The sequence below is a fragment of the Panthera onca genome, chromosome A1, assembly GCF_046562875.1.
Source record: "Panthera onca isolate mPanOnc1 chromosome A1, mPanOnc1 haplotype 2, whole genome shotgun sequence".
Lineage (NCBI taxonomy): Eukaryota > Metazoa > Chordata > Mammalia > Carnivora > Felidae > Panthera > Panthera onca.
The window spans coordinates 204,695,126-204,721,460 of NC_138339.1; the positions used below are offsets into that span (position 1 = coordinate 204,695,126).

Consider the following 26,335-nt stretch of genomic DNA (forward strand, 5'->3'; position numbering starts at 1 on the left):
TTAAGAAGAAAGGTAGAATTCTACAGCAATAAAGCCATTAGGGATCTGGGTTTTAAAACGAGAACAAACATGTAAAATTCTAAGTACTTTCTAAAATTGTTAGCCATCATATCCATAGCTTTTGAGTTGAGTATCTGGAAGTAAAGCTTATCTCACTTCTGGTATAAAAAGATAGAAAATTTTAAAGGGTAAAAATTGTGTGAAATTGTGTGTTAAGAAAATGACACATTTGTCAAATGGAAACTCTAAGTGTATTATTACCCTAGTTCTTAGGAGTAATTTAAATAATACTGTCAATTATACATAAATTTCAAAAGCTTTAGCTATTGTGCATTAAGAAATAATTAGATTTCATTTTCCTTAAACTATGTAGTGATATTTTCTTTGTAAAAACATGTGGGGCCTTAGAAACACTGACATGGATGGTGAGAATGGGAAAAAAAATTATATAGTACTGATTTTGCCGGTACATGTATAAAACCTACGGTGCATCACATTTAGCAGTTCATTTGGGAGAGTACATCACAATGTTAGTCAAATCTGTGCAGGTTCAGTGATAGAAGCACAACTTGAAGTAATTTGAGCAAAAAAGGCAACTTATTGACTCTTGTACCTGGAAGAGAAGGGATGACCAGAATGAGGGTCTGACGTCAGGACTTTGTCTTCCTTCTTCTCTTCCCCTCTGAACCTTGGTGCCTGTGGCCCTGACTATAGCACAGCTTTCTCCAAGAAATGGAAACCTTGGAACTGTAAAGACAACAAAGGCATAATTAATTGTTAAAGCTAAAACCATTTGTTTAACAAGCTTAGCATTGGCAAAAGACCAATAATCTGGTAGACACATATATTTATATATCAAGCATTTATGAATTGTCTAGAAAAAAGAAAAACAAATCAATAGAAAAATGGGCTAAGGGTCTAAAACGACCATTCAAGAAGAAGAAATCTAAATAAATACAAAGATCTATAGTTGTGGATCTTCAAACTAAAGTGACTTTAGACCCATCGCATATTTTACTCTTCTAGTGAGAATGTGGGGAAAAGTAGCTTCTGCGTGGCTGGTGGAACTGTACTATGATACAGCATTTTTGGAAAGCTATCTGAAATGTCTGTGAGAAATAAAAAATATACATGCTCTTTGACCCAGGGCTTCCACTTCTGGGAATCTATGAAATAAAAATAAAAGCACCAATAGACGAGGACCTCACACAAAGATGTGTTTTCTTTAGTAGTATTCACTATGTTAAAAACCTGGAAACAAAAGGAATGGATATAGAAATAACCCATAGCATTGAGTATTCTGCCAATATTAAAATAATGAATCAGAATAATACTAGATAACTGGAGAAACTTCTATGAGGTGTAAACCAGAAAAGGTGCAGAGAATTACATAAGGTGATACCATTAAAAACAAAAAAACAAAAAAACAGGGGGGCCTGGGTGGCTCAGTCGGTTGAGCGTCCGACTTCAGCTCAGGCCACGATCTCGCGGTCCGTGAGTTCGAGCCCCACGTCGGGCTCTGAGCTGATGGCTCAGAGCCTGGAGCCTGCTTCCGATTCTGTGTCTCCCTCTCTCTCTGCCCCTTCCCCGTTCATGCTCTCTCTCTCTCTGTCTCAAAAATAAATAAACGTTAAAAAAAAATTAAAAAAAACCCAACTTTCTGACTATATAATTTGTGTGTGTATGTACACGTGTGTATGATGTGTGCCTGGATTAAAATATGAAAGGGTATATACCAGACAATTTATATGAACTACCTTAGAATGGGAATGGGGATATAGTAGCTAGGTGAAAGAAAAAATTCTTTTATGGATTTATGAAAAAATTACATGTATTTATATAAATTATATATATCACATTTAAATATTTATGTATATATACACACATGAATAAAGAAATTAAGAGTTTCAAAACTTAAGAAAACCATATCAAAATGGCAACAAAGATTTAGCTACGCTAAAAAAAAAAATTACTATTAAGTGGTTATAGGATGCCATATTTTAAATTTTGCTCAAACTAAGTAGTTGAGAAACATGGGAAACTTAACGTTTGGGCATAAGTTGAAGATGGCAAATATTTACTGTGAAGGAAATAAACTTGAGGCAATACCTTAATCACTTTTGTATTTCATCCTCCTAACAAGAGGTCTGCTATGTATATATCTGGTATTTAATAAATGTTGAATAAAGAGGTGTATAATGCCTATTAATTAGAGTGTATGTGTGTGTATAAAATCAGGTCGTATATATTGCATTTAATAAATACTGGTTGAGTAAATGTATTAGAAGATGTAAATTGAAAGTAAAATGGACTTTTAGAATACCAATTACATACAGGTAATAAGCATATAACTCTTTAGGAAAGACCTGAAATTCATTGACACTTGAAACATTTAAGTTAACTTGGCACTTAGTATTGAGATGGAGATCAGATGGGTGGCTGAGCAATTGGAAACGAGCACAAGCCGTTGCCAACTGAAGGTGAGAGACATTTGTCTTAGATTTTTAAATAGTTTGAAATACATACAGCCTTGTGCCATTCTAATTTACACGAGAACTAGAATTTCACCCTAGCACGGGGGTTGTGTGACGGTCAACAAGCCCCCGTCCCCACCTGGTGTGTAGTGTATGCTCACAAAAGTTACTGAAGGAGTGATTTATACCCACAGCTTGTGCCATCCACCGGCTACTCCAGCGCAGTATGCTTTTCACTGGTGTTCTGGAGCTGGTTTGCTTCACATTCAGTGACCTCGCATCGCTTGCTTGAAACTGGCCATTGGGGAGTATTTACCTAGACCGGCAAACAGTCCCAAAAAGCTGTTTTTTTGTTTGTTTGTTTTTTGTTTTTTTCTGAGAGGTGGCTGTTAAACACTTTCCAGCGGTGCCATATTAATTATGAACCAGGACCCGTGATACGGTGACTGAAAATTGGAAAACAAATGACATTTCAGAGTTTAGTTGTAATTTATTTTTATCAGGATTTAGTAAGTAGGACCTACTCAGGAAGTGTAGGATATTTTGGTTTTCAAAAGTGTTAACTTTTACTTTGATATTCATTAGGAATGTGTAAATTTCTGCAGACGATCATCGAAGTTATTCTGAAATACATCATTTTAAACAATGATTAAGCAATGCCTCTAGGACCTTGTATTTCCTACTTGGTTTTTGGAAAGATACTTAATTTTCCCCCTCTTTTATACCTGTATTTGTGCAGTTCTTTGTAGAGCACCTCTTTTTATTGTTTAAAGCTGTGATTAATGGGCATTTCCCTCCTCTTGAGTTAGCAGTGATTTTAGTAGTTAATGACAGTAGTTAATGACAGCCTATTTATAAACTACTCTGAGAATTTAAGATCAAATTCAGAGATGAAAAACATGTCGACAGCTTGACACAGGGGAGGTCTTTGAGTCATGATCTTTACTTTGAGTCCTTACGATATCAGATTAGTAGAAATAGATTAGTAGAATTGTTTAATCTCATTCATTTTTTTTTTTTTTTCTTCCTTTAAACAAGTAGTACTTTGTGCCAGGCACCGTTCTAGGCGGTAGGGATTGTGCTGAACAGAGCTGACAGTACCTCTGTGCTAATGTAGCCTACATTTTAGTGGAGGAAACAGATACATAATAAAAATGTAATGTAAGACCAGGTCTGGGAACACAAGGAATTTGTATTGTTTTTTTACCATGAATACTTGTGTTCACATTCATCTCCAGTACTCCAGAGCCCGATATTTGACACTTGGATCTTTTTTACTAGGACAGGTATCTTTATTTATCCAGGTGGCTCATGAGGGCATTGTGTGCTTGGTGGGTATATGAAGGTAAAGTTTTAGGAAGTAATTGAAGACAAATACTTTGAATAATTGGTCGAAGTAGTAATGATACTGTAACTACCTTGGAAAGGAAAGAATTACCCCCTAAACTGGTAATAAATAAATAAAATTCCCAAGAGTGCATTTCCAAAGCTCAATCTTTTTGCTGATTTTGTTCATTATTTTACAGTGTAATTCACTGCTGGCATTTAATAGATGCTCAGCAAATATTGTTGAATGAATGACTATAACTATGTTGTTTTAACCAAGTGCCCCAACATGGTTTTGATCAAGGTGGATTCAAAAAAAATTTTTTTAAACTCATTTTTGAGCTCCTATGTCTGTGATACGTATAAAGACAAGCCCAACATTTGTCTTATGCCCAAGGAGTTTTACCCTATGACCCAGCAATACTAGTTTATCCAAAGGATGCAGGAGTGCTGATTCATAAGGGGCACATGTACCCCAGTGTTTAACAGTGCTATCAACAATAGCCAAATTATGGAAGGAGCCAAAATGTCCATTAACTGATGAATGGAAAAAGGTGTGGTGTGTGTGTGTGTACACACACACACACACACACACACACACACTGGAATACTACTCGGCAATGAAAAAGAATGAAAATTTCCCATTTGCCGTAACATGGATGGAATTGGAGGGTATTATGCCAAGTGAAATAAGTCAGTCAAAGATAGATATCATACGTTTTCACTCACATGTGGAATTTGAGAAACTTAACAGAAGAGCATGGGGGAAGGGAAAAAGTTGGAGGCAAACCATAAGAGACTCTTAAATACAGAGAACAGAGTGTTGATGGAGGGTGGGGTGGAGGGGAAATGGGTGAAGGGCATTGAGGAGGGCACTGGGATGAGCACTGGGTGTTGTATGTAAGTGATGAATCATGGGAATCTACTCCTGTAGCCAAGAGTACCCTGTATACACTGTATGTTAATTACCTTGACAATAAATTGTATTTAAAAAAATCTGCTAGGAGTCATAAGATGTATAAGTACACTGATAAAACAAGCTGGAAGTAACTAGCGCACAATAGGAGACCTTAAAGTGGGAATTTGGAGATTAAGATCCCCTCCTGCTGAGGTAAGTAGAAAAAGTTGCCATGGGGAGTGGTGTTTGGCAGGAATGAAGGACAGGCAGGATTTGAACCATTTGGAGGTAGGGATGTGGAGGGCTGCAGGAATCACATCAGCAGGGATTTATTACGTTGTGTGGGAAACCATGATGTGCCTACATGGGTTGAATGTTACTCATTTTGTCTGTAGTGAAGTTCCTTTGAAAGAGAACAGTAGGCTAGGACATTGAAAAAGTAGGTTTAGAAAATTTTTTTCCTCCCCTACTGGAGCACAGAATATTTCTGAGAAGAGTGGGATGATTAGAGAGAGGCTTCTTTGTGTCTGTTAATGCAGGAGAAACCATTCTCCCACTTTTGTCTTGTAAGCGCCTTGGAGGTAGAACACATTAGGTTTTCCTGTGTGAGGTGAGCACACTTTTGTGACCAACTCTAGTAACACTTTCTAGCTGTTTCTTTCTTGGGTTTTTGTTGTTGTTGTTCTGTTTTGTTTTGTTTCTTTAAGGTTATAATAGAACCAAGAGCATGAGATCTTCCTTACAGGTTCACCTGAACTGCCCTTGTGTCTCTAACCTCAGAGGCTCATGTTTTTGTCCTCCTCACTGTTGCTCTCGTATCTTTCTGACATAGCTTTTTGTATTTGATTTCTAATTATGCAGTGACTTCCTGTTAGCTGTGGGCTAATTTGGCTTCCCTTGGGCTGAGGTAGCCACAGACCACGTTCTGGTTCCTGTGTATTTTGTGTCCTCGTTCTCCTCACTCCTTATACCATCTGTAATGTAGCCATCTAGCTGCTAAAATGCCACATCTTTCACCTTATTGTGCCCATGTTTGTAATTCTGCTTTATACTCCCCATCTTTTAAGACCAGTTCTTGAATTATCTTTACTTGGAGGTTTCCCCTGATTTTCTGGGTAACAGTTGGGATATTTCCACCTCCTCCTCATCCCCCCCCCCCTCCCCGTTTTTGCTCACCAAGGCTGGAGTCCTTGTAACTGTTCAGGTGATTTTTCTTACCTGAGGATGACGACCTCAGGGGCAGAATCTTCTCTTACTCAGTTTTGAGTCCCAGTATTCACCATAATGGTACACATAGATCCTTCTATCCATGTTTATTGAGTGACTTGTTAGATGGATAGCCATGTTTTCAGAACATCGTAGAAATGATGAACTTATAACATGTTACCATAGGACCATCATTGTTTTTACTCTTGGCAGGAGCATAGTACTTGAGTAAATTTAGATCCATTAACTTCTTTTTCCTCTCATTTTATTAATGTTTTTTTTTTTTTTTTTTTTTTTTTTTTTTTTCAGTATCTGCTTGGAACATAATGCCAGGGATTCTGGGAAATGGAAATAGGAGACTGTTTCAGCCTTTTCGTATATGTACTTTGTTACAAGGGAGAACACAAATGAACAATTAACTCCTTTTTGTTGGACCTCAGTTGCTTCTCCTCATTTTAATCAGTTCATTAGTTCATGTTGCTTCCTTTCTAAACAACCCTGCAGACTATGGGTTCTTGCTTTGCTTTGATCTATATGCTTGCACAGCTTTAAAAATAACGTAGTAAAAGGAATATATGCTTTTCGTGATAAAATCACATAATACAGGTATATTCCAAGTGTATTTGAGTTTTACAGCTTCCTCTGCTCCATAAGCACCCTGAGGTGCCACAGCTGGTCAGAGTGGGATGTGATTCAGATCCCAAGATCTTTTTTCCTATTATTTTTCCTCCATATTCCACTGTTAATGTTACTTGTATGAAGAACAGTCTGAAAAATGTTACATTTTGTGCTGTTATATATTTTTTTACCAACATAAACAGGTTAGATTTGTAGGATGCTTTGTGGATATGAAGAAGCAAGTTAGTTTTCTTCTATAAATCAAGAAAAAGCAAAAAAAAAAAAAAAAAGGAAGACAGGCTTGTGCTGTAAATGTAACAGTGACACTTGAAAATACTCAGAATTGGGGAGGCAAATAATTGTGCAATTACCTGGGGGGACTGAAAAACAAATTGCCTAATTTTAAAGACTGGAACAGCTGGTGTTTTCTTATACCCCCCTCCCTGGCCCCCACCTCCCTTTTTTTTTTTTTTTTTTTTTTTTTTTTTGGTAAATGCCCAATGAAGTTTTGTTGTGGTTTTTCTTCTTACATAAACATAATCAACACAATAAAGAAGATAATGAACCAATGACTAAGAGCATCAGCACATTTTTTCCCTCTCTGTTCAGATGTGCCGAATAGATCTTTATCCTTCACTGAACCATCAAATAGAGGCTGGCAAATTAGAACATCCATGTTTATTTAATCAGCTCCCCCACCCCCAACTGTGGGGTTTTTTGCTTTGTTTTTTGTTTTTTTTTTTTCAAGTTTTAAAGTGCAGTTTGTTGTTCAGATGGAACTCAACATTTTCCAGTTCTAAAAGGTATACCAAAGATGCTAAATATAAACAAGTGGCCTCATTTGACATGGTGTAACTTTTCATTAATTTCATTTTTCAGCCAGAAAATATGACATTTAGTGTAAAACATTTTAAATGGCATGCTTTAAAACCTAAAGATTTGAAAGGAATTCAATTTGAATGTAACCGTGTATCCTTAGAATAAAGCATAAAAATTAGTAAATTTGAATCTGGGTTTTAAATACTTTCAAATTAAATTTATATAATAAAGTTCACAAATCTTTATTATATTGGTGAATAAGCCAACACAGAATAAACACACTCATGTACCCAGAACACAGCTGAAGCAATGGGACAAGGATAGCGAGCTTGTATGACCTAGTCCCTATGCTTCTTCTCTTCAAGGTAACTGCTAACTTCTAAGACAACAAGTTTCCTGTTTCATAAATATTTTTTAAAACTTTTTTTTTTTGTGTGAGAAAATCCACACACTATAAACTTCACCACCTTAACAATTTTAAAGTGTACAATTCATTGACATTTACTATTTTCACAGTGTTGTGCATTACCACTGTTCACTTCTAGAACCTTTCCATCAACCCCAAAGGAAACCCCTTGCCCTCGAAGCAGTCATTCCAGGGCCCATCCTCTCCCTGGTATCTTTGGCCAGTAGAGACCCCTTCAGGCTGGTTCCCTTATCTTTTGGCATGTCCCCATCATTCTTGGAGCTCTGCTTCCTCTCTTGCAGAAAACATTTGAGATCATCCTGTATTATCCTAGCCTCTGCCCTGGAATCAGTCCTTTGTTCAAGGAATGGTTTCTTTTAATGGAGAATGCTATTTAGAAGTTGGGATCTGAATGTTAGGTCTTCTAATGGGCCATCTTTAGGCCCTTTCAGACAGAGCTAAGGCATATATATGTGTATGTATGTATATACATATATATATGTTGATATGGGGATGTATATATGTTGATATGTATGAGACGTGTATATGGATGTGTGCATATTTGTATATGTGCTGCCGAAGCGAGCACGGATGTGTGCATATTTGGAAATTGCATGCATACATGTGTATATATATTAAATATAAGTAAATCCATATGTAGAAAACCTATAGTATACATGTATATACATATACCTTTTATTTATTTTTTCCTTATTTTTAGCTAGCTGTATCTATCCAAATACCTTTTCCTTCAGACCACAAATTTATACTGTTACCTTTGATTTTTATATTCTAGTTTATTTCTCTGAAATAATTACCTATTTGAATTATAATTAGGTCAACTTACTTGGGTTCGTCTCACTTAAGGATTTTCCTCCCGTCCTCTTTGATTTTGTTTTTTTTCTTTTTGAGTGTATGAAAAATAAAAAGACATACACAGAGGTATCCCTAAAGCATTGTCACTTACCCTCTTTTCTTTTAGGGTGTTCTGCTCTCTGTCTTACCTACCATATTCCCATCTCCCAGAAGGTACACAATCTCATGAGTTCCTGATTATTTCTTCCTGCCTGTTTTTTTTTATTTTTATTTTTTATTTATTTATTTATTCAACGTTTTTTATTTATTTTTGGGACAGAGAGAGACAGAGCATGAGCGGGGGAGGGGCAGAGAGAGAGGGAGACACAGAATCGGAAACAGGCTCCAGGCTCCGAGCCATCAGCCCAGCCTGACGCGGGGCTCGAACTCACGGACCGCGAGATCGTGACCTGGCTGAAGTCGGACGCTTAACCGACTGCGCCACCCAGGCGCCCCTCTTCCTGCCTGTTTTTGTACAAATAATGAATATATGAATATATCTCTTCATAAACACAAAGTAATACATTCTTTCATAATTTTTCGACTTCAAACTCTGTAATGAAAATCATGCCATACAGCTCAGAGACACCCTCATTCTTATTTATAATTGTGTGTTATGGTTCATGCAATGTGTTCATGATGTGTTGCTCACCATGGTTGATTTGGCTTCTGTTCTCTGGCTGTGGGTAGAAGCAGTTGACTGTTAACTGTTATGGTACATCCTTTTGAGGTTTAGAAGCTAAAAAGCACCTGAGTTCTGGTCATGGTAACCAGATGGAAGTTTATAATAGCAGGACATTGCTTTGAGCAGTTGAAGCAAGTCTTTTTAAATATACAAAATCGTCTAAATAGTCAACTGTTTTATTGAAGGCAATGGGCTAATGTGAGAAAGCTTTCCTGTGAATAGAAGGGATGTCGATGCTAGTTAAGTATTGATGGATAATACGAGGAATGTAATGTGTTGAATTTCTTTTATGCAAGTTAATTTCTGAGTGGCTAAAATTAGTGTTGGATCAATCTGCTTTTTTTTTTTTTCTTCTGTAGAGCTATTTTAGAAACTGAAAGAGGGAGAGCAGCAGATTTTTCTGTATTTTATCATGTTCCTTTGTAAAATGTACTTGATAATTCTAAACCTTTAACGTATGCTATTTTTAATGTACGCTAAAAGCAGCCTCCAAAATTATAGGAGAAGTTCTTGGTACATAATCATGCTCATTAAATGTTTATGGAAAAAATAATAACTCCTAAAAGAAACTCTTTGCTGAACTTTTTTTTGTTGGTGGTGGTGAACGCCCCTTTCTGCAGTACTTGTCATTGCTCATAGTTTCTACTATGAGTTTGCATAATATCATCTCTGAATAACAGATTTTATTGGCACTGGAGATCTGTTGGGGTTGTAAATGTTCTGAAAATAAGTAATTCATACTGCACTGACAGTTTAGTGTTTCTGTTGATCTGTGACATTAGAGATGCTAGAAATCATTTGAAAAATGCAAGGAAATTGTAGTAATGCATTTTAATAGCAATATACATGATAGTAATTTAGATTATAATTACCCCCTTGGCAGCAACTGTGTTTACCCGTTTTGCACAGTGCTGACTCTGCAGTTTTCTTAAAATACAGTCATTATCAATGCACACTATTTCTTTAAATAGTCTCCACATTTCATATCTTCTTCTCCTTCACTAGTCTGATCACCTGAATTAGGTACCAAGACCACAGGAGTTCTAATACTAAAGAGATACTGAGGCAGTTAACCTAGAGTTACTGACCGGCAGATAGAAACAGGCACACACACACCAATGCCAGACCACGTGTGCACGCACACTCTCCTCGCTATGAGAACTTATTAGGCTTTTTGACTCCTTTTGTTTTATGCTGATGGAATTTTTGTTGTTCTCTGCAGTTTACCTGCTAAAAATTACAAAGTGAATGTCATTGAGAGGGATCTTGAGTCTAGTAACTTACTTCATATAAAGATCAGTTAAGATTTTGGCGTGTTTGGGTAGCTCAGCCACTTAAGCATCTGGCTCTTGGTTTTAGCTCAGGTCATAATCTCATGGTTCGTGAGTTCAAGACCCGCACGGGGCTCTCCACTATTGGTGCGAGCCTGCTTGGGATTCTCTCTCTCTCCCTCTCTCTCTGTGCCCCTCCTCCACCCCTCTCAAAATAAAGAAATTTTAAAAAAGTTAAGGTTTCAGTGTTTTCTTACAGTCCCCCAATATTTCAAGTTTTTAACTGCCAAAGGCTATATATTTTGGGTCATGTTAAAACATGCTGATTTTTCTTTATGGTTTTAGGTGTGAGTAAGAGACCATTACCCATGGTTGAGGATGTAGTATGGGTACAAAGTACATTCCAGGAGGAATAAGGTATGATTCAATGAGTTGAGTAATTGGGCAAACTTTTGCTTAAAGCAACTATCATGTGTCAGACATTCTACCAGGGACTGAAAGGTCATTGTCCTCACCCACATACACATTAGGGTGGGTCATCTTCCTGCAGAGCCTGCAGGCTTTCTAGAGATAGCTTGTTTTACTGTTTTTAAAATTAGGTCTCCATTGAGTGGTGAATTCTCCATATTTGTATGTAAATCATTCAATTATTTGAAAAATGAAAGAATGTTCTCTAATACTTTCTACCGGTAACTGGAAATAGGATATATTTTTAATTTGTCATGGAGATGGTATTTCAAATTCTGCAAACAAATAAATGAGACAGAATAATGGAGAAATCTACTGAAAAGTTCTGATACCTGACCTGCGATGAAATGCAGGCATTGAGGCAGGTACAGAAGAAATGACTACCATTACCTTTAATAGTTACATAGCAAAAGAAAGAATATTTGGTTTCAGAAATATAGAAATGGTGAGGGAAATAAGTTGTGAAAGTGCATATTACTTTCTATACCTTAGAATACATTTAATAAGGAATCTGACAAGAGGAATGTTATGTACTTTTCTTTCTATCCTGCATTTGGTATTTCAGAATAAAATTTACTAAGGGATTAAAAAAGATTTAAAAATTATGTTGGATAAATATCCTTCTAATTTTTGTGATGTCAGGCAGACATCCTTATCTCACTAATGTGTTTTGATACCACAGGGGATAAAGCTTTCTAAGTATTTTCATCTCCATGGCTAATGGAATCAGAGATAGGCAGACGTGAGTGTCCTTCCTCTCTCCCCCTACTTCCCGCTTCCTTTGAAGTTATGTGAAATGAAAGAAACACAGGAAGAGCTGTGCTTAAAAGGAATATTTCTGATTATTCACGTAATGTATTTCTCCCCACAGTTTCCTTTCTTTTGTACCTGTGTGTTGATAGTACTATAATAAAAGGGGGAAATTCTGGTGAAAGCTAATCACCCAATTATCTGGTCTGTTGCCTGTGTCTTTCATTTGAGGTATTCCTTTCTGAGTAAGTATTGAGAATTTTTTCTTGTGACTTATCTTCCTCGCCTTTCTTGTTTTAATTCTTATTCTATGTATACCTTAGATTTTATTATAGCCTCGTTCATTCACTGAGTGCCAGCAATTTTACAACGTACTGATGACACAGTGATGAATTAGGCAGAGGCAGACACTGTCTGAGTAGACATGTAAGACCTTCTCCAGTAAAATACAAAGAGGTACCAGCACATTCACAGATTTGGCCCCTAGCCTTTGCTTTTTTCCTGCTATTACCGCTGCCCTTGTCCTTTCTGACCTCATCATTCACACAGAGGATCCATCTAACATTCAGTCCTCTCATTTTCTCGACTATCATTTCCAACAATCTTTGGTTTTTCTACCCAACCTCAACCACTCGTTGCCTCCCATAGTAAAATACCACCCCTAAATATGGTTTACAAACTTAGTGGAGCATTACCTGTCTTTCTGCTTACTTAATATTCCCACTGAAAGAATTCCATAACCCTTTTAGAACTACCGATCCATCGACTCTACCATTTGTTCATGTCCATCACTTTCCAACTGCTGCTACATCCTTCTTTCCTTATTGACCTTAGACACATGCTCCATTGTTACCTTCAGTAAACAGTTCTTTTATTTCCCTCTTGGTCCATATAAACTCTCCCCTTGGTTAAACTAAATTTCCTACCTCGTCTGCTTTTGCATCTCAGCACAACATGCATTTGGGAAGAAGCATACAGCCACAAGTAGTGTTTTCTGAATGACTACGGTTGACAAGTGAGCCCTTAACAGATATCCTACCACCTGACCCTTGCCAGCACACTTCTTTGCTTTCTGGAAATGATTTCATACCTTTTCTTATACCTCCAACTCTGCGTCCTCACTTGTAGCCGATTATATTGCTATTTCTATCCCTGAGAAGGTTGATGCAATCACAGTAGAACTTTCACGCCTCACTTCCTAATCACCAGGTCTAACAAGCTACCTGAATCTGTTCCCCTCGACTTTGCTTTTGCTCTTCTTATGGTGATAGACTTTACCTGTGACTGTGTAAGATCATTCCTTCCTCTTGTAGGCTACATCCCGAGTCATCTGCTTGAGTTTTTTGTTTGTTTACTTGTTTGTTTCCCTGCATCTTTACCTACCTTCTTCTGCATTATTAGTTTCTTCCTCCCTGCTTGGTCATTTCCATCAGCCTGCAAACATCTTGTAGTTTCCCCCAAAGAAAATCCACACTATAGCTCCCCACCAACTGCTGCCCCAGTTCTTTGCTCTCCTTTATGGGAAATCTCCTCACAAGAGTTGCCCCCCTTTTTTTTTCTTTCCCCTTGAACTTTGGACCGGGTTTATCCCCAGTCCACCACTCTTGAGGCTCTTGACAGGGAATCAATGATCAGTAGATGGCAGCACTGCTCACTTAGTTGTTAAGACCAAAACTTCAGCATCATCTTTGAATTTAACTTCTTTCAATACCTCACCTCCAAACTATCAGCCAGTCTTGTCTGATCTAACTTCATATTGAGCAGATCTCATGCCTTCCATCACTGGCTCCTTGCACCAGGCTACTGTCCACTCTTGACCAGACGCTGTACTGGCCTTCTAACGGGTGGTCTTGTTTCACATTTTGCTCCTTACATTCTGTCGCGACACAGTAGTTAGAACAGTCTTTAAAAAGCGTTTGATTTTGGGGAGCCTGGGTGGCTCAGTCGGTTAAGTGTCTGACTCGTGATTTTGGCTCAGGTCATGTTCCCAGGGTGGTGGTATTGAGCTATGCTTAAGAGAATCTTAAGATGCTCTCTGTTTCTCTCTCTCTCTCTGCCTCTGTTGCTGTCTCTCTCTCCTTGTCCCTCCTCCCCGCCCCCCCCCCCCGCCCATCTCCCCCACTTGGGTGTACTCTCTAAAAAAAAAAAAAAATGTTTTTTGATTTTAATAGATCTTAGAATTTATCTGCTGGATATCTGCCAATAGTTTTCCATCCATTCAGAATAAACCTGAAGCCCTCACCATCAGAGACCAGAGAACTTTGTGTTAGATAGCCAGACAGTAAACGTTTCAGGCTTTGCAAGTCACATAGGGTTTCAGTTACTTCTGCCAGTGCCAGTGTTTCCTCTTCCTCCTCTTCCTTTTTACAAGCGTTTAAAAATGTAAGCAACACTCTTAGCTCGGGAGTCCTACGAAAACATTTCGCACTCAGGCGGCTGTTTGTTGATCCCCTGCCTCCAATACCAGCTTGTTGTGTCTCTCTTGTCCTGTTCAACTCTGTCATTTCCTGGGATTTTGAGGTGTCGTTTTACCATCCTTTGAATATACCTAGTTCTTTCCTGCCTTTTGCTTTTGCTTGAAACATGTTTCATTCTCCTCTTCATTCTGGTTTCTGCTGAATGTTATTTTCTTAGGAGAATGTCATTTGCTCAGACTTGGAACTCTTCAATAGCTGCTTCTGCTACCACTTAGGTCACCTGTGTCTACATCATGTAAACAATGTCTGGAAAGAGTAGATGCTCACAATATCCTCTATACAATAAATAAGAGTGGCGAGTGTTAAGAAGAAGGAATCCGTGGACGGGGGATTCCCCTTTTGTGGCTCGGAAGAGGCCTATCCCAGGAAGTGAGTCTCAGCCCAGATGTGCTGTCTGGGAGTAGGCTTGTGCAAAGATTCAGTAGTGATTGTGACAGTTTGGGTGAAAGGGGAGGGTGTTAAGAGGAAAGAATCTCGGGCAAAAAGGTGGAGGTTTTTAGATAATAAATTGCTCAAACTGGAAGACTTACTATGGCTGAAATAAAGAGTTACTTTGAGCCAGTGAAATTATTCTGTCTTTCCCAGTGTTTGTTGGTGAAGTCTACCTGCTGCTCCATTTAAGATGCTGTCTGTCTTTACCCCCATCTTCCACCCAAATACAACAAGAACTATTGACACGTTTGCTTTTATACTGTTAGCTAGAGAGTGGAGCAGGACAAAGGACTGACAGGTTGGTCTTGGTCTTTCATATACATACAACCATACATTATGTGCTCTTTTTTGTTTGGCTTTTTTTAACCCAGCAGTTTTTTTTTTTTTTGTGGGGGGGGTGGGTTCATCTATCTGGTTGCATTATGAGTGAGTCTTTTTTATTGTTGTACAGTATTCCATTGAATAGATATACCACAACTCGATGAATAGTTGGGTTGTTCCCAGTGATTTGAATATTATGAATAAAACACCTCTGAACATTGTATGAATTTTTGTTGTTTTGTTTTTTCTCCTGCGTAATACCTCGCTGTATAATTGCGGAGTCCTCTGGTCAGTGTACATTTATCTTTAAAAAAAAAAAAAAAACAACAAAAAACCTGCCAGACTTTTTGCCAAAGTGGCAACACCATTTTACGTTTCCACCAGTAGTATAGGTGACTTTTAGGTGCTTCACATCCTCCCCTCTCTAGGGGATGTGAAGTGTTACCTCATTCGTGGTGAGTTGTTTGTTTGTTTTTGTTTTTTTCACTTGTGGTTTTAAACCGCATTTCCCTGGTGGCAAATCATCTTGAACATTATTTCATGTGATTATTGGCCATTCATGTATCTTCTTTCGTGAAGTCTTTTGATCATTTTTTAAACTGGGTTATTTGTCTTATTACTACTGAGTTGTAGGACTTCATTGAAAGTTCTGAATACAAATCTTTATGAGATGCATTTATTGTTGGGAGAGGCAGTCTGCCATGGTTCCTGAGTACCTCTGTATATTTATTCTAGTTACACCAAGAATGGAAGGCTTGACTGCTCTTTACTGAATCCATTTCTCAGGGTTGTGCTTGCAGTGAGCTGCCTTGAAAGGTGGTTATGTCTCCCTGTAGACAATGAGCAGGCTTGTTATTGTTCACTTTAAAATTGGTGAGTTCCCCATGCTCAGTATCCTATAATGCATTCTACGGCATGTGGAGGCGTTGATCATCCATCAGGGAGCCCTGTGTTGCCCCTGTGGGACTTGGTGGATCAGGGAACCAACACAGGCATAATACAGCCCTTTGTCTCTAACTGCAGACTCATGTTTTCTGCCGCCATTCAGGAACCAGTAACAGGCTCATTTAGCTTGTTACGTTATGTAGACTCGGACTGCACACTTCTTGACTTGTATTATGGATATTTTCCCCTAGCCTGTGGCTTCCTTTTCATTGTCTCAATAAAACTATCTTAAGAGTTGTTTGAAAAATTGAAGGTTTAAATTTTGATGAAGTCTAATTTATGAATAATTTTCTAGTTAGTGCCTCTTGTCCTAAGAAATCTTTGCCTTCCCCGTAGGTAGTGAAGCTTTTCATCTATGTTTTCTTATAGACATTAAGTTTTAGCTTGCACATTTAGGTCTAAGGTCTAGGTTCACTTTTTCTCATTTGGATGTCCTGTTGTTCCAGCACTATTTGTTGAAGAGATTCTTCTTACCCTATTAAATTACATTAACACCTTGGTTGAAAATCATTGACTACATAGGTGCAAGTGTATTTCTGGATTCTTTTCTATTGATGCTTCTACTATTCTAACTTGATTTTAGTAGCTTTATAGTAAATCGTGAAATTGGAAAAATCCCCCCAACTTTATTCTTTTAAATTGCTCTACTTTAGGTTTCCTGCATTTCCATATAAATTTTTTTTTCCATATAAATTTTAGAAGCTGCTTCTCAATTTCTGAAAAACTTGCTGGGATTCTGATGGTGAATATATTGAATATATACATTGTCCTTCAGAAAATGTATTTCTTAACAATGTCTTAATAATACCGAGCCTTCTGACCCATGAACTTGGCATAAGATCATTGATTTAGGTCCTCTTTAATACCTCTTCACAATATTTGTAGTTCTCCATATAGGTATTTATCTTCTTTTGTTAAAAATTTTCCTCATTATTTTGTGAGGGCTTTTTTTGATGCTATTTGAAGTGTTAAATTGTAAAATTTCATTTCTCACTTACTAGTAATATTTAGAAATAAAAAAATATTTTTTAAAGGTTGAACTTTTATTCTGTGATCTTGCTGAATTCATGTAGATAATTTCATCTGCAAGTAGAGACTGTCTTACTTCTTCTTCTTTTCTAATCTCTATTGTTGCTGTCGTTATTGCCTTGCCATACTAGTTTGTACCTCCAGTAAAAAACTGAATAGGAATGGGAAGATCCAACATGCTTCTCGCATCTCCACTACTGTGGGGGCACCAATGAGTTGGTTTGACCAACATGGGAATTATAGTAGCTGGAAGACTTTATGAATGGGGGCATATGATGTCCTATTTTGTGTCATGAAACAAAGTAAAGAATTACTAAGTTCAGTGATCCAAAAATCTCTCTGGATCTCATAGAGCCTGGATTCAGTCAGCTTCCATGTCATGGAATTGGCATCTTCTGGTTCAACTGAGTTTACTTATAACTATAGCCAGAAGATGGAAGAGTACAAATTCCATTGTTTTAATATAACTAGCTCCTTATCTTTCATAATGGAAGTCAAAGGTAATATTGAAAACTTAGAAGTTTAAGAAAATCAGAGTAAACATGTTATTTAGACATATTAAGTAACCATCAGAAGAAACAGTTAAGGGAATTAAAAGTGATGGCCTCTGAAAGATAGGGTTAAGTGGTGGGGCAGGTGATTACTTTTTTTTTTTTTTTTAATCACCTTTATTTTTTATTTACTTATTTTTTAAAAATTTATTTATTTTTGACAGAGACAGAGTGCGAGCATGAGTTGGGAAGGTGCAGAGAGAGAGAGAGAGAGAGAGAGAGAGGGAGACACAGAATCCGAAGCAGGCTCCAGGCTCCAAGCTGTCAGCACAGAGCCTGATGCGGGGCTCGAACTCACAAACTGCAAGATGATGACCTGGGCCGACGTTGGCTGCTTAACTGACTGAGCCACCCAGGGGCCCCTAAATCACTTTTATTTTTATTCAAATGCATTTATTGCTTTTTATTCTTACATTTTAAAAGTATTGACTATATGTGCTTACCCATTTTTTGTTGAAAGGAACCAGTTGATCTCAGCTTTGGTGTATTTTGATCCCTCCATGTCATAATTATTTCAGTGATAAATTCAGAAAGTACTACAAAAAGATCTAGTTTAACTTCTGTTGATACATATTTTGATAAAAATATTGACCTGATGGATCACCTGGGTGGCTCTATTGGTTAAGCATCTGACTCTTGATTTTGGCTCAGATCATGATCTCACAGTTCATGAGATCAAGCCCTGCATAGGCCTCTGCTCTGAGAGTGAGGAGCCTGCTTGGGATTCATTCTCTCTCTCTCTCTCTCTCTCTCTCTCTCTCTCTCTCTCTTTCTCTCTTTCTCTCTCTCTCCCTCTCTCCCTGCTTGCATGCGTGTGCTCACTTACTTACCTTCTCTCTCAAAAGAAATAAGTAAGCATTAAAAAAATATTGACAGCATGTACAGGAAACTTGACAAATTAAGATACCAAGAAAGTATATTGGGCAACCTACGCGCCCAATAATATGGGTCTAAATTATGTAAGTAATGGTATGTTAACAGTCTGTAGCCAGGAAAAAAATTTTCATTTAAGATGTGGGATATATTCATGAAATATTACTAAAGATAAAAGTAGCCTACTGAACAATCTGTATGACATAATATTTTTGAAAGTAAAGTACATGTGTTTATGAATGTATATGGACTATTACATATTCTAAATGAGAAAAAACACTTAAAAGAGAAATATCAAGTTAAGAGTCATTTTGAGGCACTTTTTTTTCCTAGTGCTTTTCTGATTTCCAAATTTTCTGTGTTGAACAGGCAATACTTAAGTAATTTAAAGCAGAAAAGGATACCGAAAATGCTGTCAGTACAAGTTGAATGTATTCTTTTTAATAATAAGTAACAGTCACTGATTTCAAAAGTGTTTATTTTCACTAAATCATTTCATTTCTCCTTTCAAATTTATTTTTGTAGATTTTGCTCAATTTTGTTTTTCTTTTTGGTAAATAACCACTCTGCTATTGATGAAAACCCTCTGTCTTTCCTGTGCTAATTTGTTTTGTGTTATTGGAAGTGTTTTCTTGGGCAATATTGTGGCAAATTAATAATAAAAAATTTAAAAAAAGTGGATCTGATTTCCTGACACCCCAACTAATCTGCTCTTGAACATGTATAATTCCTTCCCCTTGGATGTGTAATCCGTAATTTAAGTAGATTCAGTTCTGGACTTTGTTCATGCTGCTTCATTTTTTCCTTCTGGACTATGTTTGTACCTTTCTAACCAGTCTTGCTGCTTCTGTTGCTTCTCATCTGAAAGTAAAATCAGAGTTCTTTGGGTGGCCTCTGAGGGTACAGTCCCTTCCATTACAACTTTTCAGTTACAGGTGTGGTTACTTCTCTGTCCTTCACACCTTTATTCTAATACTCAAGTTTGAGGCCTTCAGATTCTTCTGCGAGTCTTTCTGTGACCACACTGTTTGAAATTGCAAACCACCTCCTGTGCTCCTTATTCTACTTCTCTGCTTTTATGTTTCTCTGTAGCGCTTTTCCGTAGCTACAAAGCAACTACTTTAACTGCTTAGTTCATTTATTGACTGCCTGGCTTTATTCTTCTCCATGGAGAAGAAAGCTCCATGTACCTAGGGATGTTTGTCTCTTATTGACTGTTCTCTGTATAGCACTTCAAACAGTGTCTGACACTTAGTAGGCACGAAATGTTGAATAATGAATGAACTCCAGCTCTTCTAATCTGCATTTTATACTGCTGCCAGAGTGATCCTTCCAAAACTGCCCTGGAAAATCTGATTGATTAGCGGTGCTCTGTCCCTCCCTGATCTGGCTGATATCTTTGGCTATAAGTGCTTCTGGTTTTCTTTGTGGTTGTACACATGTGCCCTATTTCAGTCTGGAAGAAGTTCCTAATTCTCAGTCCCCTTAACTGACTTCCCTTCGCGCTTTTACTCGGGCTTCCCTCATCTGCTCACCAAGTTAGGGATTCCTCCTCTGGGTCCTGAGGTAGGTACTGTATTGCAGGAATTAGATTCACCAGAAAGTATTACTACTGTGCTTGCATTTCTCCTTCCAGACTTAGGTTTTGATCATCTCTTTGTATATTGTGCTTAGAACTAGGCACTTACTGGTAGTTGAGTCAGTAGCTTCAAGGCTTTTTTTGTGGTGCTTAGAAGATTAGTTTTAACAGGGCTTTTCTTGTATTGAGTTTTGATTTTTATGTTGCAAGTGCCTAAAATAGATTACTCTATTTTCAGATATTTCCTATGATATGTATGTCTCCACACTTCATTGTTTTCCAAGATATTTTGCATTTGAGAAAGTCCTTTTACTTTTAAAATAAATTTTTTAGTGTTTATTTATTTTTGAGAGCAAGACAGAATGCAAGCCGGGGAGGAGGCAGAGAGAGAGGGAGACACAGAATCTGAAGCAGGCTCCAGGCTCTGAGCTGTCAGCACAGAGCCCGACGCGGGGCTCAAACTCACAACTGTGAGATCATGACCTGAGCCGAAGTCAGATACTTAACCAACTGAGCCACCCAGGCACCCTGAGAAGGTCCTTTTAATTTGCAAACCTTTTGGTGTTTCATCTTTGGTGAATATCGTAGATGATAATTTATATTTGTGAGCAGAGGAATCATTCCTGCAAAGTAAGACTGCTCGGAGTAGTTGCATGCAGCTGCTATATGAAAGATAGGATTAATGTAATTGATAGTGCTTTAATGAAGATAAATTTTTTTTTTCTTTAAATTACAGGGAAGTCTTAAGAGTAGGCGACAGATCTCACCTCAGGAATTCATCCATGAACTGAAAATGGGGTCTGCAGATGACATTGTCACATGCCTGGAGTCCCTCCGCGTATCTTTGACTAGTAATCCTGTCAGGTAATTCATCTATCTGAACATCATCAGGGCATGTTAGTAAATTAAACAGATGTCTTTAATCTGTTATTTTCATTTAACACTTTCTTTATAGTATCTGTTCCTGGGTGGTATACCTCAATGGTGTCTCAGGGTAAAAACTGAGTATCTAATGTTTGTATGCATAATGTAATATAATGCCATCAGTACTTTTGTGTTTATTACCAAGTGATACATAGCCTGGGGACTTAAAAACAAGAACAAATTTACTCTTTTTTTCCTTAAAAATGTGAAGAAATGGTGTTTTTTAAAAGAAAATCATCATGATCAAAAACTATCAATGTAACATGGCTGAGTTACATGCGAATTTTGGTATTGTATATATAGTGGCTGATTTTTGTTTGACACACAAAGAAATACTATTATTTAACTCATCCTTTATTGGAAATTATGTCTTTATAGGAGCACATAGGTTAGTATTGCCAGATGTAGTGAGTCAAAATACAAGATGCCGAGTGAAATCTGAATTTCAGATATACGGACACTGTGAGATTTTGTTTATCTGGAATCCAAATTTAACTAGGTGTCCTGGATCCAGCAACTCTAATAGAGATGTCTCTATAAATCAAGTTTTAGACTTTTAGGCTCAGAATATTCTTGAAAAAGTTCAAGCAGAAGTTGTTATGAAATGTCTGAGCAGTCATAAAATTTCAGAGCTGTAAGGGTCTGAGGTAGATCAGTTTTGGCTTCTTTTGTATAATAAATGAATGCTTGTTTTTGCATAAGAAAATACTGTGTATTAGATGTGTGTAAAATATGTGTGTTTGAGGGGCACCTGGGCGGCTCAGTCAGTTGTGTGTCTGACCTTGGCCCAGGCCATGATCTCATGCTTCGTGAGTTCGAGCCCAATGTGGGGCTGTGTGCTGACAGCTCAGAGTCTGGAGCCTGCTTCAGATTCTGTGTCTCCCTCTCTCTCTTCGCCTGCACAGTCTCTCTCTCTCTCTGTCAAAAATAAATAAACATTAAAAAAAATTTTTGAAAAGTGTGTGTGTGTGTGTGTGTGTGTGTGTGTGTATAAATAATTGTCAGGGCTAGAATGACTACAGAGGTTAATAATATGTAATAGAATCTCTTTGATGTCTGCTCTGTTACTACTTTTTTGGACACTTCTGAAGTTTGGCTACAGTATGAAAAAATCCTTCACAGTACACCTATTTAAAACAAAAAGACCTTACCTGTTGAGACATGAAGTGAGTGAGGTTTAACTGAGGAGCATGAAGAGGAAACAAAGTATATTTCAACTTTATCTTTGTTTTTCCATATTTCCCCACATCCAGCTTGTTTTGTAGGCTGTAAGCTTAATGAGGGGAAGGAGACCAGGACTTGCTATGTCTTACTTACTTCTCTTTACCACTCATAGCACACAGTACATAAAAAGTACTCAGTGAAGACTTGTCGATTGAAACAATGAAGTTTAATTTGAGCTTCCTTCAGTTTTACCTTGGCTATTGTTAGACACTGAGTTGAATTGAGAATTTATTTGGCAGGTATAATCATACATGAAGAACTCTGCTTTCCAGTTGAATCTGTACCTATTTAATATATTCATTTAAAAAAATAATTACTGAACACCTAATACTTACAAAGCCCTGTCTTGTGGGGCTTGGGTAAATAGCAAAGCAGATCCAGGTCCTGTACTTATGGAGTTTAAATGTAGCAAAAGGATATTTTGGGGTTGACTGGAGAGATGCACTCCATGTCTTAGTTTATCTGGCAACCACTGAGCAATGGTTGTTTTTGTGGTTTTCCAATTTGATTAGAAGCAGACCCTTCCTGCTATCTTCATAATTTGATTAGGTGACTATGATAGCAAAAGGAAAACTTTTATGTATGAATTCATGTATATTACAGCGGATACATTTATATGTGATTTCGCCTTAAACTGCTATATTACCTGCTATATTACCAGGAATCCACAAGCTATCGATGTTTCCCTATAAATGATAGAAATCTTACCATTGGAGAAGTTTTTCTGAAATTGTGGCACTTGATGTAGAGAGAAAATTGAGAAGATACTCAAGACTATTTCTGTGTGCAGTGCTCCAGTTAGTGGAATGGCTTCTTTGGATGTGTAAAAGTTGAATTTATGCCTATGTTCAAATCTTTGGACTTTTCTATTAGTTTTGTGTCTGCTGGTAAAGTGTGTTTTTCGTATTTTTTGATGTATAGTGTGTGACTCAATTTCAAGAGAAAAATAATTAAAATTCTTTTAAGAATCTTTTGAGATTGTTGTTAGCCCTGTAGTATTATTGAGTAAATCAGAGTTAAAATTCTTCAATGTCTGTGAATAAATTTGAAAAAAAGAAACATGAGAACTGATTAATGATGGTTCTCCAATGTTGGTTTGGGATTGAGTTTTATTTAAATAAAAAGTCAAGGATCAAGAAGAAAACCTCCCTTCCCTCCACCCCACCCCCATCTAGATATGCAATACTTGCAGAATCATTTATCTGCTTCTGAAACGCTACCTACCAATTATGAGCCATGTCAACCTTCTACCCTCCAGACAGTGAATTATGTGAAAACCAGTGCATTAAATATCATGTTATTTGCCACCTTTTATGAAGAGTTGATTTGAAGACCACAAAGTTCTTCTGTTTTGAAGTTTTATTGATTATTCAATATTCTCGGTGACAGTTTAAAGCTAAAAGACACAGTGCTTTAGTTTTGGAACACTAGGAAAAGACCAGCTTCTTCAAATTGTCAATTATAACTGTTAGTGGATCTTGACATAGGCAACAATTATGTTTCAGCTATTGAACACGTTGAGGTGGAAACGTAAAAAAGTAGACACTAACATTATTATGATTGATAACAAGCATTTTCGTCCATACTCATCTATGCAGATAGCAAATGAATTACAGAATGTATCTTCATTTTCTCAATTTGATGTAGCTGTCAAGGGCACGATTTCTGGCTCAGAAAATCCTATCTATCAGGTCTCGTGTTAATCTTAGGCATTATTTTCCTTTACTCATAGTTAACATGTGCTTTTTGAAGTTTACAAGAATTTTTTTTTTTTTTTTTGCTAACATTATCTTTTCATTAAAATTCTAAGGGGTTTTGGAACTAGGTTTGATTAAGGTAATAACTGTAACTTCCAAAAAATCACTTTAAGAAAAATGTGCAGTAAAATGTTTACCGTAAAGCAACTGAGCAGCCTTTGTGGATCTTTATTCCATTTGATCAGTGCCATGTTTAGAATCTAGTTTTTCTGTGCTTAAACACAAAGCTGATAGAAGAGCTTCGTTTTAGAATTGACACATATTTTGTTTCTTATACCACTTGTGTGAAGAGACAAAGAAGTTTGTGGCAAGCAATGAGATCAACATACTCATTGATACTAACATGATCTGGAGAAAAAAGTCAAGACCGATAATTTTGAAGTTGCTAATAGTTATTTAAATTTTTATGTATTTTTATTTATCTCTTAAAAACTTTTGTTAATGTTTATTTTTGAGAGTGAGAGAGAGAGTACAAGCTGGGGAGAGGTAGAGAGAGGGAGACACAGAACCTGAAGCAGGTTTCAGGTCCTGAGCTGTCAGCACAGAGCCCAACGCGAGGCTCAAACCCACAAACTGTGAAATCATGACCTGAGCCAAAGTCGGATGTTTAACCAACTGAGCCACCCAGGCGCCCCTAAAATTAGATTTTTGTAAAACGTTAAACATGTAGTAAAGACATTGTGATAAGAGAAAAACAAGCACCCACTTGCCTACCTGTGAAGCTGAGATAGAAATAAGGCTTGTAACTTGGAAGCTTCCATGCATCCCTGCTTAATTCTATGTCCCGTTCTCCCGCTATACTGTGGTTAGTGCTGTTTTGAATTTAGGGGTTATCTTTGTTTTTTCTTTTCATTATAGTTTCACCATATATGTCTTCTTAATTTGTGTATTATTTGGTTTTATCTTTGTCACTTCCTGTAAACAGCATAATCTTCCGTGCATTCTTCTGAGACTTTCCCTCTCTATTGTATTTGATAGACTTAAGTACATTGATGTGTGCAACTACGCACACACCATCACAATCCATACTTTCCCATACTTTTATTTTTTCTTATGTTTTAGGAAGATCTATTACAAATAGTATACAAATGCTCCTTTTTAACAAATCTGATAGTCTTTGTCATTTTCTGGTAGTTTTATGTTTTCATCGCCACTGTAAAAACGTTTTGGAATCTGTACCTGACATTTCATTTTGAATTTTCAAGTAGTTTATGCTGCTTCCACTGTGTTCATCTTCCTTTATACACCCACCCTTCTGCTCTTTGTTCCTTTTCTGTATTATTCCTCTCCTTCTTTCTCTTCTTCCTTAATTCTTTTGGGTAGATTTTTAATTTCTCATTTCACTTTTTTCCTTACTTACTAATTTGGAACACATTTTCCCTTTCTGATCTTAGAAAAGAAAGTTAGCATGTACACACTCAAAAAGGAAATTTAATTTTTGCCTAAAAGGGACAAAAATAAGCAATATCCTGTGTTTTGAACCTAAGAACATAGACCTAAAAATACTTGAACACCAATCACCTTCTGTTAATTTGTATGCTAGTGTTGTGTGATATATTAGTTGTATTTTTTTTCTTTTTAATGTCACAAATTAGCTATTACTATTGAGTCAAACTACAGATATGTGTATGTATATATGTTTGCACATTCATTTAGTCATTCCTTTTTGGGTATTACACATTTGTCTCTGATGATTTTACTCTTGCTTCAAGTATATTATTAGGCTCCCTTGGCCAAAGTCTTTTAATGGTAAAACTCTTTAATTTGTCAGAAAGTGACTTAATTTGCCTTTACTTTTGAAGGATGCTTTTCCTAAGGCATGAAATGGAGGGCTTTTGGATAAGTTAGTGCACTGAAGATAGTATTTCCTCTTCTGCCTTGCATTGCTGTTTTCAAAGGGTTGGCTCTTGATCTAAAACTCATTTTTTTCCGGGTAATCTGCCTTTTCTCTCTGTTCTGTGTCTAGGTTGAAATTTTCCTATTTATCCTCTAGGGTTTTGGGGGAGCTTGCTGAGTATGGTTTGGTGTCCTTAATACATTCTGTGAAAATTTCAGCTATTATCCCTTTACAATTTTTCCTCATTTTATATATGTTAGGATGCAGGCCTTCTTCCTCCATATGCCATTATTTATTATCAACTTAATAGTTTACATTCCTCTATATCCCTCTATATTCTTCCTCTATATTCTGGAAGCATTTATATTTATTTATTAGATCTTCTCGTTTTCTTGTTTCTTCACTGGTGTCTAATATGCTATTGAGCTATATGTTGCATTTTAAATTTCCATTATTATAATTTCATCCCTGTTATTTCTCCTTCGTTCCATTTTATTTATTTATGTTTAAGTTTATTTAGTTTGAAAGAGAGAGTGTGAGCAGAGGGAGGGGCAGAGAGAGAGGAGCTCTGCTCTGTCAGCACAGAGCCTGACGTGGGGCTTGATCTCAA

At 37.1% G+C, this 26,335-nt stretch overlaps 1 protein-coding gene across 5 annotated transcripts in view; it reads left to right on the top strand.

Moving 5' to 3' along the window:
* DIAPH3 (diaphanous related formin 3) overlaps positions 1 to 26,335 on the top strand; it is a 516,220-nt gene that overhangs the window by 91,341 nt on the left and 398,544 nt on the right. For all 5 annotated transcript variants that reach the window (XR_013550080.2, XM_078433000.2, XM_078433008.2 and 2 more), the window contains one exon: positions 20,720 to 20,847. Coding sequence is in view for 4 of the 5 variants with exons in the window: in XM_078433000.2 (XP_078289126.1) it covers positions 20,720 to 20,847 (128 nt within the window). In the remaining variant the exon portion in view is untranslated. The remainder of the gene's footprint in view (positions 1 to 20,719; positions 20,848 to 26,335) is intronic.